The 17,406-nt window shown below is 33.5% G+C and overlaps 1 protein-coding gene and 1 non-coding gene across 3 annotated transcripts; one reads left to right on the top strand and one right to left on the bottom strand.

Annotated features, from left to right (window-relative positions):
• Nucleotides 1-9,924: 9,924 nt before the first annotated feature.
• Nucleotides 9,925-9,996, bottom strand: TRNAC-GCA (transfer RNA cysteine (anticodon GCA)). The gene has a single exon. It is a non-coding gene; the product is annotated as a tRNA-Cys (tRNA).
• Nucleotides 9,959-16,490, top strand: LOC105160471 (RNA polymerase III subunit RPC82 family protein). Of its 2 annotated transcripts, none has more exons than XM_011077858.3 (14): nt 9,959-10,200; nt 10,301-10,448; nt 10,856-10,974; nt 11,092-11,173; nt 11,592-11,740; nt 12,418-12,561; nt 12,647-12,757; nt 12,896-13,007; nt 14,172-14,315; nt 14,433-14,470; nt 14,557-14,649; nt 15,383-15,466; nt 15,682-15,738; nt 15,845-15,982. In XM_011077858.3, the coding sequence occupies exons 1-13, from the start codon at nt 10,132-10,134 to the stop codon at nt 15,694-15,696; spliced, it is 1,308 nt and encodes a 435-aa protein (XP_011076160.1). In that variant the 5' UTR covers nt 9,959-10,131; the 3' UTR covers nt 15,697-15,738; nt 15,845-15,982. The 2 variants fall into 2 exon arrangements, with proteins under 2 accessions (XP_011076160.1, XP_011076159.1); XM_011077857.3 differs by lacking the exon at nt 15,682-15,738 and adding an exon at nt 16,259-16,490 and having other exon boundaries at nt 9,962-10,200; nt 15,845-15,994.
• The last annotated feature ends 916 nt before the right edge of the window (nt 16,491-17,406 follow it).

Below are 17,406 nucleotides of genomic sequence, written 5' to 3'. Positions count from 1 at the left end.
TTTCAAACCTTTTTTTGAGAAAAAAATATAATTTTGAATTTATAAAAAAGGTTTAAGTATAATCAACCCATTCTATTTTATAGAACTTACAAGATATCATCTCTCTTGATGTCAACTAACTCATCCATAATTAATAATACCGTATAATCTACAAATATACAATTAATCTTGGAAACTAGACAAGGCTTTACTCAGGTGGTGTGGATTCACTTAACACTAGCTTCGCCTAATTGATGTACTTGGATATTAGGTACATTATTGTGTTGCTTAGTCTGTAAGAATTATATACATATTCTTCCTCAGACATCAGCTTTAAGACGTAAGGCGGAGCTTTGCACATGAAAAAGGCAATTTTGTTGGAGAAAAATGGTAGGCCTAAAGTCCATGGTATGCGCCTTTGAAAGTACTAGTCCCAAAACACTGGGATAATCAATAAACCAAACTAAAGTGAAAAAAATGAAGGACAATGGAGATATTTGTAGAGGTAGAGGGATTGGTAGTGATAGAATATACAAATAAATTTTTATTTTGGATGACAAAACTTATGATTATTTGTGTATGGATTAGTCCTTTGTTTACTTTAATGTATTTAAGTTGAAGTAGAATTGCGTGTGTGTGTGTGTGTGTTTTTAATAAATGTAGCTCAAGATAATACATTTTTTTTCCCAATCATCTAGCAAACTTTTCTTAGGCACTCAGTCATTTTCCAACAATTTTTATTTTTTCCTTTTTAATTAGCAATTTTCGCAGGCTTTTAGGAATGTTTTCCCTTTCGGGCGGCAAGTAAATCCACGACGCTACCACCTCTGCGCGCATGTCCACCCGAGCGGCCCGTCGTTGGCAACCAACGACATCGCCACCTCCCCCCAAACGTTCGAATGGAGCAACGGCCTTTACTGTAAGCTATCGGGCAAGAAGGTGGGAGAGAGAGTGATATTTCTTCTCACATCTTTCAGAAGTGCTTTAATTACTGGGCCAGTAATTTCTGAACTTACTTGAGCAATTAGGGGCAATTTCAACCATTAGTACACACAAAATCGGACATAATGGGCAATCGATTTTTTATCCCAACCATGTGGGCCGGACCAAATTGCTTTAGTCCTGATTTCGGTCCATTTATCATGGGCCTATGTGCTATTATCCGGACTTAGTATTTTTGTAAGTAAACAAGCAATCAAGCAGGCTTAATCCGGCTTTATATATTTAAATGAAATATGAGATGCATCACAGAATTATGCAATAAAAGACCCAAATTATCTATTAAATTAAATATGTTTTTTACTCACATACGATAAATACACTACAATAATTCACATAAAGTGAGACAAACGCCAACACCTTCTATTTCTCCAACCTATGCTCTCGAACTTGTTCGTGCGATAACACTAAAAATGCTTCATAGTCACTCTAATGCTACTCTCTTTTTTTCTTTTTGTTATTCAATACAAATTCATTAGACGAAATATATATGAAATGGATGTGCATGGCACAAATTGAGTACGGCAGACAACTAGACATAGCTTCAAATCATAACATGTTCAAAAAGTTTAGGCTATAAAAAGTACTAAAAAGTGTGTTTTAGCTCTTAAATGCATGGCCCAAACATACATAAATAGCAAGAAATTCACAAAAGTATATGCTAATTAAGTGGGAGTTAAGAGATATGCTATTTGTGATGAAGAAGCCTGATCAAATTGCCAGACAGCCAGACACAAGAAGAGTATTGGTAAAGAACAAGGAAGAAAAGCAAATAATGTCCCAGCAGACAGTTCAGATCTGCATTCCATTTATACACTGGAAACACAGATGGACCACTTCCATGACATGTTAGTATTCATCATGGCCTACCACTACACCAATTGCTTGCTCAATCAAATAAACATATAAATGTACATGTATAGCTGCAATTTCTCATGTTCTATGTGTTTATATACATCAGCCATGCATATTGCACTGGGATAGTAAAAATCCAGTAATAAATATGCACATGTGAAGCAAGTGTTCTTTCGGATTATTTTACTACTAACTTTACGACTTATTATTATGCTTTTTTTTTAAAAAAAATGTAAGTTGAACTAAATTAGTGTGTTTATCGAAGGGAATAAGCTGTTAATTTATCGTTTTTTTCACCGGTTTTTGTTATATATATATGATATGGTAGAGATCAGCAGGGAGGCACATAATTTTTACATTCTAATATAAATTTAAACAATAATCAAGAATCGAACTGAAGAAATATGTAGACCCAAATTAACAAACCTTGATCATAATATAGTACGGGAGTTTTATTACTCAATACTAGTATTTGAACTCAATAAGGAAAAATTAAGAAAGCTTAATTATCAACTTTGCTATTATAATTTCAAAACCCTAATATGCTATGTGATGATGAGGGCTTGATTAATTGGTTTAATTACAGATCATGACTGACAAAAATCCCATGAGGGTTGTCCAGGTTTTCTTACCGAAAACACACACACACACACACACATATATATATATATATCAGACTGCAAAATATGTTAATTAATTCTCTCAAAAAAGACATAAAAAAGGAAACAAAATCTCCGTACCTCATGAATATCTCCACAGTCCACACCCTCCCTCTCCAAATAAGAAAAAAACAGGAAAAAAAAAAAAGAGTATATTTCCTTCCTTTTCCAACTTTAATTTGATTGTTTCACATACACAGATTGCAGATGCGTTTGTGTTGGAAAAAAAAAAAACCTGATGAATTGATTTCACGATCATCAAAAAGGAAGAAAAAGAAGGGGACAAAAAACGAAGAAAAACTAACCTGACAAAACCAGTCTGATCATTGCTGGAATTTAGTGCAGTATGACGGAGAATTCCTAAGGGATCGCATGATCCGGAGATGAAAATTTGAAATCGGATACTATATCATCGATCGGATCAATGCGATCCCTTTGGAATCCTCCACCTCACACCATTTTTGAAGGCTTTGTTGAGGGGGGTGTGTGTGTGTGTGTTGTATATATGCAAGTAATGGAGGACGGAAAGTAGAAGGTAGTGTTTGTGATTGTAATGGTGTTACAGTAGAAGAAGATGCTTTTGGTTTGCTCATTTATATTCACTCGTTTGGTGTGAGCAGAAGTTAGTTAGGGCGTTTGGAGGTTTATATATATACAATACTTTTCCCTTTTATCAAACCTACCAAATTCCCCTAAATTCATCAACAATTTCCTCTCTTTTCCCTTTTTTGGTTTTCATCTCAGTGCTTTGACAGTATGCCATTTATTTCATCATTTGATATATTAAAATTTAAAGATTAATTTTGTCTATTAATAATTTAAATCAACGAATATGTTAAAAAAAAAATAATACTTTTCTTTCTGTAAATTGGACTTTTTCCACTTTTGGTATTATCAGTTACGAAACAGTCAATTGTAGTCCCATAACTTCTATGAGGTATAACTTTTGGTCTCACGACACTTTTTTATTTGATACTTTAATTTTCTTAGAGTTTTTACACTTTTGGTCTCATATATTATAGAATCTCACCTTTTGTCCTTTTAATTTTAAAAAATAACATTTTTCATCCCGTAAACTTAACTAACAGTTATGTGGTATTTTTCATTAAATATCTAACAGAAAGGTGTCAACTAAAAGTGTAACTTTTTTTCAAAATTACAGAATCAAAAGTGAAAAGACCTAAGATACGAGACTGAGAATATTATTTTTTCATTAAAAAAACAACAACAATAAATTATTATGGAGTCGACATTTACACCCACTCTCGTGGAATTTGGACTTGCGTCCTTTTTTAACCTTTTGGATTTTTTTGGGTGTTTTCCCCCCCTACTATTTTATCAATTAGCTTAGGAATGTTGATGTTATAAAATAAATAATTAATTAGTTCTTGAAAACTCATAATCATAATTCAAAATTAGTTTACAAATGCTCGAGATTTTTAAGGTCACTAAATATATGTTATATCAATATTTTAATATTAAATTAATATATTTAAAAATAAACAAAATAAATTATAATAAAACACGCGAATCTGATAAGCTTCGAGATTTTATATCAAACTTATTCATAAAACTTCAACAGTAGCCATTAGACTAAAACGTCATCGACCAATTTTTCTTTTTTCCGAAAGTCCGTTTACAAGTACTTTGTCACTTCTGCTTCAATGTGGCTTTCTGCATTTCTATGTTATTTTTCTTCAATCACCACTATTTACCATAACTTTATTTTTTCAAAAAAATAAAACATGTAATATTAATTCTTGTGAACTTTTTCTCGTGGGATTAATGTAATTCGATATACACATTAAAGTGTCGTATATTTATACTAATATAAAAAGAAGACACTTCTTATTTATAAACGGTAGTTTGTGACGCCACTACATTAATTTTTTATTATGTTGATAATACGATTTAGTTGATTTTCTGTCGTTCTTTGTTTTTTTAAAAAAATGCAATATGTTGATTTATATATGCATGTAGGAACGACGTGTTACGACGACTACTGTCTGAAAACAAATACTTATGTAATTATGATTAGTTTCAATCAGTTGAATATAATAACTTATAACTATATATATGATACTGAGTAATATATATTGTTATTAAAAAAAATACTTGTGATAACATCATAAAATAAAGGAAAATATTAAAATTTTTGTAAGAATATTATTATTAGAATTTAAATATTAATAAATTACTCTTAATTAACTTCATATTATTAAAAATAATTGCCACTCATATTTATTTCAGACATATGGGGTATTAATCATAGGAAAGGCAGTCCTATGATGCAATTGATTACTCATTTGAACATCTTTTCCCACCAGCAATGAAATTTAACACTGCCTCGAAGATCTTCAAGATCAAAGGCGTGCACTCAGTTTCACGTCTTTTATTATATATTTATATATATTAATTAATTTCCACTAATTAGATTATAAGCGTGCTAAGTGCACTATAATAAGTTCAAATCCACTAGCGACATATATGGTGCAGTAATTATTATAATTTAGGGACTTACTATTTTGGGCTCGATTGATTATGAAATTATTATTTTTGATTCAGTAACTTTGATAAAGCAGTATTTTTGGTCCCATAACACTTTTTCTTTAGATATTTAATCAAAAAATACCACGTAATCGCTAAGTGTTATGTTTTTAAAGTTATGGAACTAAAAGTGATAATTTCGTAACCAATAAGACCAAAAATTTAATGAACATAATGGCCATAGAAGTTACGGGATCATAATCGAGAATCTCATAACCAATGACACCAAAAGCAAAAAATGCCCTGAACTATAGGGTGAACATTGTTATTTCTCCTAAATAACCATCGGGTAGAACGAGCTTATTCCGGTTGAATAACGTATTTAGGGTTATTGACGACTCTACTACTACATACATTTCAGCAAAATTCCTTTGATACTTAAAAAACGCAGGGAAATGACTGTTTGACGTTCAAATTCTGCATAAGAGCAGTTCCGAGAAAAAGAAAAGGAAGGAAAATAGAAATTGAGACAGCGGGAATGATTTTATTATTTTGAGGGACGACAGAGGGAGCCCGCGATCCTTGTGATATGTCTGGAACATGTTCATTAGTCAAAGTAGCACAATCCAAATTGTTGTTATGCAGACAATGACAATGCCGGATTGTGAGCCTCTCGGCTTTAATGGCTTTTCTATGGCAGATAGGAATTGCAATCACAACAGCTAAGGCATGGGAGATAAAAGCGAACACTTGATCCTTCCAAGATTACGACCGCACTTTTGCTCTTCTGCCTCTTGAATTGTTTCCCATTTATCTTGTCCACTATATATGTATCTAAATTTCTCCAAGTATTACAAGAACTAGCAGTAGGACACATCGTTTGTGCGTGCATATATGAAATAATTTTTCATACTTTAAAATATATTATAAATAAAAATAAAATATATTAATTAGATAGTTAAGTTAATGTAAACCTTGAAAAGTTAATTAAATTAGTTTTCTATTGGGATTACAAAAACGGTACAACTGTGTTAAAATCGTCACTTTATGTCTATAACACATCTTTTTTTTTTTTTTTTTATAATAGTATAGATGTCGTCTGTTTTAATAGCTGTGACTTCTGCTCTTTGTGTAAAATACGTATTTTTTTTAAATATATAGATGACATTAATATCGTATATATTTGATATGTGTATAAGTAAAATAAGAAATGTAACATCATTTTATTAATTAAAATATTAATATTGAATAATTTTTTTCTTTAATACTTTAATTTTTTAAATGAGGTAGTCGTTTAATATTGTATCAAAATTAGACCAAAGAAGAGGTTCAGGATTCGAATCTCATGGTCCCATTTATAAAAGAAAAAATTCACGTACAGAGCTTGTACATGAAAGAGACATATTAAAATATTAATATTAATGATTATCCTCTATAACAATTTAAACTTTTAAATAAAATGACCTTTTAGCATATTTTGTAATAAAAAATTGATTTTATTTTCTTCAAGTGAAAAGGCAAAAATAATCGTATATATAAGAAAGTGCAGTTAAAAATAAAATAAAATTCAGACTAGAGGATCTAATCTATTTGGACACAAATTGGATTGTGGTGGTAGATTCATGATTTGATTATTAACGTAATTATGATGTATTTTGTATTTTACTTACTTTTGGACGGTAGTTATACTTTAAGATTTTTTTTTTTAAATTTAACACAAATATGAATACCTCTAAATAACTACTAATACCCCATAATATTTGATGAAATTATGTAATTATTGGATAAAAAAGTTTAGAGTTGTCAACTTCGATCTTATTGTAATTTTTTTTATTTAAAAATAATTATAAAATTATAAAAAAATTCAAACGAGATGGATGAAAAAAAATTAAAAATTATAAAAAAATGCCGACTCAATCCATAAAAAGATTTCAAACTCTTTTAAAAAGTTAAGTAAAATCATAATTAATAGTCTATAACGAATTTGTCAGTTCACTAGAAAATGAATGAAAATTTAATGAAAGACTAACGAATTGTACTAGTTGTTGGAAGATTATTAAAATTAAAAAATATTTAAAAAAATTAAATAATATAAAATATTTATAATTATATCAAACTTCGTGTACATACGAGGGTGTAGTAGGTCTAATTTATATCAAAGATTTTACAGTCCGATGAGAATTGTTACAGGAAGTAACATGTAAAAATATAAAAGATAACATGTTATGAGCTGTTATAAATATAGACAGTAAAAATATAAAATATTTATGTAAAAGGGCAGTGATAGGTTTGGGGGTTGGGTGGGGGGGGACTCCGGACCCTCTTGTCCCTTCATTACAGGAAGTAACATGTCCAATTAATACGCCTTAGCTGCACCTACACCAAAATCGCGTGAGCTGTCATCACAACCGCACCTACTCTATGTACCTCACCATATCATTACTACATGTTTGGTACAAGTGCAAGGACTGACCTAATTACAATTAAAATTTCAGAATTACCATCACATATTTTTTTACATGTGTTGGGATTTAAATAGGTAGTCATCACATAATTGATATATTGTGTTTTCAAGAATTTCGATAGTTACATCACTTGTTTGGTACGGCAACTCACAATGAAATAATTCAATATATTCTGTAATTTTCAAACTCGTCTACAAGCTTTCGAACGATCTCGTGAATATACAAGCACGTCTTTTCTGATCTTTCTCTCAGTTCTTTTTTCTTGCTCTGAATGTATTGCTACCAAAGTTATCTACCTACTTTACACGCCTCTAACCCTCAAAGACTGTGGTGATATTCCAACTGAGAATAAAGAGAATATTTGAGAAAGTAATATTTGGAAACAATGTACATAGAATAAATGCATACTCTTGAATTCAGAGAAGCCACCCTATTTCTGGGTGTGCATCATGTATACCACACGAGAAGCCCTGATCCTAGATCAACTTGGGAAATCTCAAAATCTAAATAGATACCATTTATCTAAAATTAGTATTTTGTCACAATACCAAGTTTTGAAGACCACAAATACTGTATCAAATAAGCGTCATTCAAGAGGAGTCTTTCCAAATACAAATTTGGGAGACTGCAAAATTATATCAAATATGGATGTGTATTCAATAACGTCATTTTAATCATGATAAAATGTTCTAATAACAAACAAACTATATAAGTTATTCAGACGAAGAAGGCGTCTGGAGTGAGCTTATAAGTTTTTAAAAATATTTTATAAGATGTTTGGAAATTTATGAGATGCTACAAATTGGTAATTTTTTTTTAGAAAACGAGCTTATAAGCTCTAAAAGTTAGATGTTAGGAACTTTAAACTCTTTTTTTTTTTTTTTTAAAAAAAAAGAAGTTGAGGTTGATTTATAAGATCTAAATAAATTCCTCAAAACTAATTACAAATTTGTCATCACCAACATATTCTGTGCTCTATTCTTGTCCAAAAAAAAAAATATTTTATAAGCTCCATAATCTTATTTTACCCAACACTTTATGAAAATATTTTTAAAATAAGATATAGAATCTTATAAGATATATGAACTTATAAGCTTTTTTAAATAAACTTAGAAGGTGTTTGGCTAAACTCATGTAAAAGATCATGACATCATACAAGATACATATAAAACTTATAAGGTGTTAGATCTTATTTTAAAAGTAAATCAACAAAGTGTTTGGATATAATAAAATTACAGAGCTCAGAAGACTTTAGTAATAAAACATGCATAATTAATTTGAAAGAAGTTGTTAAGATCTTATAAGTAAGTGGAGAACTGCTTATTTTTCTTTAAAGAACTTCTAAGCTCATAACATCGTATTCTTGTCTACCATACACTCTATTATATTTTATAAATTTTCAAACATCTTACAAAATATCTTATAAGCTAATCGAAACATCCTCTAAGCAAGATCTCCACCCCCCACCCCCACCCCCACCACACACACGTGCAAGATGACAACACATGTGAGGGGGTTGTTAGTTAAAAGGTGCATGTGCATCATTAGAGCAGCATCTCATCTCATGTCCCACGCATGCACAAACCTTGAGTTTGCCTAGGGAAATTTCACATTGATTTGCCCCCCTCATACGCCGCATATGGGCTCCCCCTCTCTTTATTCCCTATTTTAGTAATCTCACTTGCATTCCAACTCTTACTTACATCACAATTCCTCATCACACTTTTACTCACCCCTTTCCCCTTCCGTGTCTGTGTCCGTGTCCGTGTCTGTCTTTGCTATGTGTATGTGGTCACACTTGTTGTGGCTATCTCTATCATAACAACTCACATGTACCAAACCCTTGACAATTGCACGCATACAACATTTACTATTTCTACTCTTTCATTCATCACAATAACTATCTGCACAAAATTACATCCCGGGATATGTATATTTGGAGGTTTCGAAGATCACAACCCTCCCTATTATTTTATTTTATGTATTAAAATTTGGGTGCTTTTTTTTTTGGAGTGTTTCTCGAATAAATGTTTTCTGTTTTTGAAGTGTAGGGTTAATGATTCTATTTTCTTTGAAAATTTTCAGACATCTGACCACTGCTCTAAATAATATTAATTTGTGAAAAATATTGTATTCGTCTCCGGAGCATTACATTAAGTAAGAAATATATATTTATGTTTTTTTCATCATTACATTAGTATATACTAATAACAATTATATTATGTTTGAATTGATTTATTTTTTTAAATCAGGTAATTACCAAATTTAGATTGGACCTTCCGCAAAGCAGTTGTGTCCTTAGCTATGATGGGCTTATGTCAACACAGCAGTTTATCCGGCTCATTAAAGCCCAAAAGAGTGTTAGGGAAATAAAAACATGGAGCGGCCCAATTTCATGAACGGTCCAACCAACATCATCAGTTGCAGGGGCAGCCCAGTAATTTGAAAACAAAAGGAAAAATATGAGAAACTATTAATTGAGGGCCCAACCGGGTTCGAACCGGTGACCTCTTGATCTGCAGTCAAATGCTCTACCACTGAGCTATGGACCCTTGTTGCCTGTATTCGGATAATTACATTCTATAGGAACGTATCTCCAGCCACCGTATTCTTCCCGCCTCTCTTCTACTACTCAGTGCCACTCTCCCGTTTCTATTCTAACAATCACACGCACAAAGCACACAGCGATGGTGTCGCCGCACGGAGTTCAGCTAGCCACCCATTTAATCTCCTCCTTCTACGGCGACCTGTGTTCGGTGAAGCATATCCCACTTTCTGGCCCTCTCTTTCATTAATCTATTTCTGTTTTTCTGAATTTAAACATTTTTTTTTTGGGGGAAAACTTCTGTGTTGCAGAAAGTATGCGAGTGTTTACTCCGCAGAGGAACCCTAACCCTAGCTCAAATCATCCGGTTCACGGAGCTCAGCAGAGAAAACGTCATCAATTGCTTACGTGTTTTAATCCACCAAAATTGCGTCCAAGCCTTCGCCATCCAGCAAGAAGGTTCGCTGTTGTGCTTAAATTTGATTAAAGTTTCTGATTATATGTCAAACCTGATTTAGTCACTTTTTGTTTTTCTTCCTTTTAATTAAATCCAAGTGCGTTGTTTGATTGAGTTGATTACAACTGATTGAGGAAAACCAGTTATTTGAAACTTGCTTATTTGAGAAATCAGTTACGAGCAATCGCAAAGCCATGTCACTTTAACACATTGAGGCATGATTTTTAGAAAAATTAATTTCTCTTATCGTTTCAGATTGGAGAAAAAAAAGAACGTACAATGTAGTATAGAAACTGAGTAGCTTTGAATTGATTTTGATAATTCAGTTTTCAAACAATTAGATCAGAAAATTATCTAAACCAAAGAGACCTTACAACTGATGATTTATAGTATTATATTGGACTTTTAGGTGCTTTTGGTGAGGCGCCGAGAATTATAACCCAGTATATGGCATTATTCGACAATATGATACACAAAATGAGGGCTCCGAAATTTATGCAAATTGTATCAGAGGAGCTTGGCAAAGATGTGGGTAGTGCTTACTCTTTTTCCTGCAAGTTTTGCTTTTTTTTTTTTGTTGTTTATTCATACTCAAGTCATGTGTAGTTGACTGGATGAGCAATTAATTATTTATCATTTATGTAGTGTCTAGGAATATTTCAAGGGTTGATTCAACATGGGAGGCTTTCAATTAATCAAATTATTGATAGGAATGAGCAAACAGCAGGTATAGTTAACAATTTGTTGTTCTTTTTATTGTATACATTCTGTTGATATATTGCATGTTGAGAGTGGGAATTATCTGTACTGAGATTCATTTATGCTATATACTGTGTAAATATAGGCCTCGTTTCTTCTAGATAATGCATTCTGCTAATGAGTACTTATGAATAATTTTGGAATTAGTGATTATTTAGCAATTTATATGCGGAAATCCAAGTTCTACAGCTCCAAACGTAGATATAAAATTGCTATAAGTTGTCAGGCATGTTTTGTTAAAGGTGATTTTTCTGATTAAATCATTATCAAAGTCAGCCAATATACGTTATAATAGTTATCGTATAATTCTATTTGCCCATGGAGTGATTAGAGCACCTTGCGATGCATTTGACTATTCCAACTCCAGCAGTTGTTTGTTCTTTTAGGTAGTGCTGATGTTCATGTTGTGCGAGAAAGCTTCAATAGACTTCTAATTGCCCGATTTATTGAACGATGTCCTGCCCCTGAGCCTTTTCTTGCACCACCTGCTGATGGAGAAACTCCTGCCAAGAAACGGGGTGCCAAGTCAGCCAAGGTACTGCCACCTACCAGTGACACATATGGAAGAAGAAATTTTGTCTTCATGAGTGTACATTGTAGAAGACCAGGCTACAAACATTGTCAGATTGTTTTCCATTTACTGATGCTGGACTCTGGTCCCTTCTTGTTTCTAAGTGAGCTCAGAGAACTGAAAAAGAAAAAAAGTCCAGTTTTTGCATATTGATGTTTAGAGTGGAACGAAAGTGAATGCTCAATGAATTCTATCCTGTATGCATGTATGTTTTATCGACTATTTCTCTGTTTTCCATTTGCCTTGTAATTTATCAGTCATTCCCTCATTTCCCGAAAAAACAACAAAGTTTAGGGTGTACATTTGAAATGATGCATATGGAACCAATTCCTGCATGTGGATTAGTACTACACATATGAATCTGTTCTGAGTGATAGCACCTGTTGACGCAGAGTTCTCGTTGCTCCAATCATTTGTATCTTATTTGGGGAAAAAGGGTTTTTTTTCTCCCAGAAAAAAAACCTTGTTAATTAACCTTTAAAAGAAGGGGAAGCCCTATTGTTTGATCAGGTTGTTTTATAGCTCCATCCTTTGAACTTCTTGTTTGTGTCATTAGTAAATTAATTCCCCACACTTCTATTCGGTACCTAAATGCTGACAACTTAGCTCAGTAGAATAAATAATGCTATAAATGTTAACAGATTGGTGAAGAACGGCAGACCACAGAGCAGCGTGCTTTGGCAGCTGCTGCCCCCATGGATTCGATGAGATTCTTAATGGAAATGGATGATCCCTCCGAGGAAAAGAGTGAGGAATGCACTAACAGTGTTACAGTTGGGGAGAAGGTTGGAGCAATGCTTTGCTTTTGAAAATTTCTTCTATATAATATTGGAGTTTATGGTTTTCTTTCCTTATATTTGGATTAAATAGCGCAAGCAAGATGTTCTGAAATCAGATGAAGATGCATTGGATGCCGATAAAAAGAAAGAAGTGCTTTGGCGTGTTAACTTTGAAGAACTTGTGCGCCGCCTGAGACACAAGGTTTATTCTGATAACTATTTCACCACCTTGTTACATCTCTTTTGAACTGGATCCTGTATTTAATCTTGTATGCAAAGCTTTGTCTATCAGATATATTGTTTATTTTCTTGTATTCTGTTTTCGGCATATCTTTTATAGGCTTGTGTTTCATATGTAAAAATGCGAATTAATGATGAAGCTGCTATAGTACTGAGCGCAATGTTGGAGTTAAGTAGACACTCAGAGACTCGGCAGAAAGCTGAAAATTCAGGTAGCAATTCCCTGTTTTGTGCTTAAATGGGATTTTGAATCACATTATTGGTAATCATCATTTCCCAGCGGTATCATTGATGAAATATATTGCTTGGGAATCTAAGGTCATCTCTCTCATTTTTTTATAACATTGATTCTGATGTTTAAAGGTCAGATCTAGATAGGTAAATGAATATCAAACCTGATGCACTAGTTCATTTGAATAATCATAAGGAGATAAACATATAGTGAAGTTTGCTATGTTAGAATTGATCGGTTTTTATTCTAATATATGGATATCCAAACTTCACAATTGGAAAAATCGCGTCAGGATTATAATGGTATGTTATAAGTTCTTTCAATTAGAAGATGTGGTATTCTTGATTGCCTAATTTCTTTGAGAAAAGTTTAAGGAGGTTTGTTGAATGATCACTTAAGTACTACAAGGAAACATGTGGATAGACAATACTTATTTCTACAATTTGGTCACTCATAGAGAGTTAGGTTCGTGATGCCGCATGCATGTCTTTAGATCTATTTGTCAATTTTGAATTCAATTTTCTTTCCTCTGAATTCTGGGATTTGTATTCTACTCTGAAAAGCACAAGTATATTTTTTCAAATGCAACTGCAGTCAATTCACCTAAATAGATATTCAGAACTCTAGCATCTATCGCCTCCTCCATGCACCTTTTACTCACCTTCTACTTTCCTCTGTATATATTTTCAATAGTCATCATTATGTGTAGATGCTTTTGATCTTATGCATCACGAAATTTTAAATGCGAAACTCAAGAAATCGTTGTCCCATACTTGGATGGGGTTGCGGGCATGGATATCTCCCATCACTCAGCTGAAATAGAAGGCTCTCTCCGGAGCCAGACCACAAGTACTCAGTTCTTTTTGAATTACTTCATTCTAAGTATTTTAGGTTAACCTCTCTTCTCAGGTTGCCCTTTAATATTAGTTTCATTAATTTTCTTAACTGGTGCATCTAGAACTTTTTGATTGCACACGAAATCTTAAGATCCATCTCAGTGAGAAACCTGAATGGGAAGGAATATGACAAGTGTTGAATGGCATATCATTGCACGATTATGCTTAGTCCTCTCAGATCTCTTCTTGTACAAACTTTGCAGTCGTGCCTATCATCAATCACCTGACTTATAAAGTATTATTTTCAGCTTACCTATCCATAAATGCTATATACGATGAAGTGATTAAAAAGGAGGGTGGTCTTGGCATGGACTTCGAACGTATCAGAGCTTCGCTCGAACAGCTTGGGTGTCAATGCCTTGAAACAGGGGTGGATGAAAATTATAGTATTGGTACCCATTCTCTTCATTCTACTTATTTCGATGCAGTTGGTCAAATGGTATTTCTTGGCAAGACATTTTGTGTGTGTTAGAGTTATAATACACTGCTTTACCCCTCTCTCTCTACAGATATAAAGGGAATCATTGAATCGGCTCAAACTGAAGAAGTTTGTAATCTTGACCTTCTTCTTGGTTGGTCTCTGTTTAAAAGTTCATGGAGGTGGCATATCATGATAATTGCATTTGAGTGTAGGTGGAGTCTGTTGTATTGAGAAGATATGGGAGGGAGGCCTACAGGATATTCAGGTTACTGTCAAAGGCTGGTCGTTTTCTTGAGTCTGATAAGGTAAAACTAACATTATAACAATCTTGAGGGAGTATATTGTTGTGTAACATTGTCATTTCCACATTTTAGGATCAGTGCCATTGGGTTGTCAGTGTGCAAATTCTGTAATTCGCCAACCTGTAAAATTCCATAATTTGTTTGAAATGTGAATAACACTTATCAGGTGCTTGTGCTTGTGCTCCTGATTTAGGAATAAGCTATATTTGTTGCCTATATGTGACAGTCAAAGATAAATAAAAATGTAGTTTACCAGGTTGTAGAGCAGATTCTGCACGTTTAATTCTGAGACTTGATAAACGTTGGCTTCTATTTCGTAAAATATGCACTCGTTTGTTACTTATGCTTTGATTTGTGTTATTTTGGAATATTTCATAATACCTCAATACCTTGCCAACACATATGTGTATATATATATATATATATATAATAGCAATGCTTAATTGTACTTGAAGTTAACAAGTCAAAGTCAGAATCATATCAGGAAAATTTTGCTTCAATTAGTTGATGTATTTTACCAATACAACTCTGCAATTGACGTGGAGTCCTTGTGAAAGGTCTTCTTAGTATCCCAACTTCTAACACGTGATGATCAAAGAAAAACATTTGAAATGGAGGTCAAGGAGTTCAGCGTTTTCTTATCCATATATTTCACTCTTGAAGAAATTCAAAGATTATCAAATTCCAAGATTATGTTTCTTCTGAATAATCTGGAAAGGTTCTCTTATCTCTACAGATTTCAGATACTACATTTGTCGAGAAGAAAGATACAATCAAGATTCTGTACAAGCTTTGGAAGGATGACTACTTGCACATGGAGGTAATTTGTTGCATTATCATAGTTCCACAACACATTGTGTTTGGACTAAGCACCAGTTTATCTGTTGTCAAGTATGACAGATAACATATAAAACACTCTAAAGAAAATAATGTGTGAGGTATACGGTATACCTATAGAATCTTTTCAGGAAATCTATGAGGTTAATTACACCAGTCCATTTAGGATTCATTCAAATTGATTTTATTGACTAACAGAAATTAAAAATGTGAGAGGAAGGCCCTCAAGATACACCGCCCTAACTTTTGTTCATGGTAATTTAGATGGGATTCTCTTTTAAGTGGAAATGTCGCATTCGAATTAGTAAATTAAGAAACTCAGAGTTTAAGTACATGATATTATATGTGTAATGTGTTGCAGAAAGTTATGACCAGTGGAGCTAAGCAGTCACTGTTTCTGCTGTGGAGAGTAAACAAGGAGCCCCTTCGTGAACATGTTCTTGATGAAATGTACCACGCCGCTTTAAATTTGCGACTCAGAATTGCACATGAGCAAGATAAGGGAAAGGAGGTACCTAGATGAGATCATTCTATCATCTTCATATCATCTTAGTCTAATATGTTTCATAACAGTTCTGGTAGTGAATCAACATTTTCCATTGTGATTTGGCATGTACTATATCTAATACTCTCTCTATCATCATAATATGAAATTAGAAAAAACCATGTTGTTCTGATGGAAGGAAAAATCGTAAGTGATAAAACATTCCGTTCTCTTCCCCTTGTTTATCTTAATACTTGGGAAGTAACTGATTCTCCATGCTATATGTACCAGATCCTTCAATTACCTAGAGAGAAGCTCGTTGGGGAGCTGGAAAAAAGATATAAGCTATTGGGGAAAGTCCGGGTCATTTTGGAATCTTCCTTGATGAATCTCGATGAGGCTATAATGTTATTTCATGATTTCTGAACACAGGGCTTGCACGTTATTTATCTCAATTTTGTAATAGCACTTTTGATTTCTTTCATATGGACAAGCACTTTATCAGCGATAATCTTGTTGACAATCCTTCCTCTCACCTCCTCCTATCCCCCCCTCTTATGTTTTTTAACAAATTAAGTGATAGAGCATTACTCCCTACTTGAGAAATAAACAGAAACTTTGTGCACCAACATTTTGCATGAATTGCTTTCAACTGGCAACATTGGATTCTACTGGAGGACCAACAAGTCTTTCAGTAATATTCTCTAAGGGGCCAAAAAAAATACTCAAGATGTTCTCTTATTAGTCTGACCTAGCCAGCACCAAGTCCTCCCTATGCTGTATAGTGATATAACTGCTGCTTAAATCTCCTAAATTATTGGGAAGCCGAAGTTGTCTGGAAATGAACATGGTAGACTTCAGTCGTATTATTGTAATAGAGACCCAGTGTTGCTGGAGAGCATCCAGGCTTTGAGATTTCATTGGAAGATGAAAATATGCATGTCTCAAGAGCCTTGCCTGGCCTTCATGGGATTCTGTGCCCAGGTGATACATGTCTAATTAAGTTATTAAATATCTTAGCGTTCTCTATGCTGCGTCTGTGCTTCCTGCAGTTGGCCGCCCAGTTTCTGACAATAACCTCAAATTGGGTCCTCCAGCCTTTTTTAATGCAGCATATAGGCAGCATCTGCCAGAGCATCAAACAGGTTCTGGTATGTAAACATAACATCAAAATCAGGTATAGCATTATATACGAGAAGCTTCTCATAATCCAACTGGATGTTGGCTGGAATAGTGTATGTGGACAACACAGGTATGCATTGAGTAGAGGACTGTGTTTGGTTTGTAAAAATGTTGTAATGTGTAATGAAAGGTGAGGCGTTAGCTGAAAACAAGTCCCCTAACAAGGTTGATGTGATTCAACGCGTACTTGCATTGAAATAGCAGGGCTGACTGGTAGGGCTATTCTGACTGCACTCAGGGCATTGTCGAGGTTGTGC

This window comes from Sesamum indicum, linkage group LG4 (assembly GCF_026168435.1).
Source record: "Sesamum indicum cultivar Baizhima isolate 11 linkage group LG4, ASM2616843v1, whole genome shotgun sequence".
NCBI lineage: Eukaryota > Viridiplantae > Streptophyta > Magnoliopsida > Lamiales > Pedaliaceae > Sesamum > Sesamum indicum.
This window is presented reverse-complemented; position numbering and strand designations above follow the sequence as displayed.

What these genes read in the sequence shown, in the direction of transcription:
- LOC105160471 (XM_011077857.3), top strand. Translation starts at nt 10,132, where the DNA reads ATGGTGTCGCCGCACGGAGTTCAGCTAGCCACCCATTTAATCTCCTCC. An exon ending in TAGGAATGAGCAAACAGCAG is followed by an intron (nt 11,174 to 11,591) that starts GTATAGTTAACA and finishes TTGTTCTTTTAG; the next exon opens with GTAGTGCTGATGTTCATGTT. An exon ending in GTGTTACAGTTGGGGAGAAG is followed by an intron (nt 12,562 to 12,646) that starts GTTGGAGCAATG and finishes TGGATTAAATAG; the next exon opens with CGCAAGCAAGATGTTCTGAA.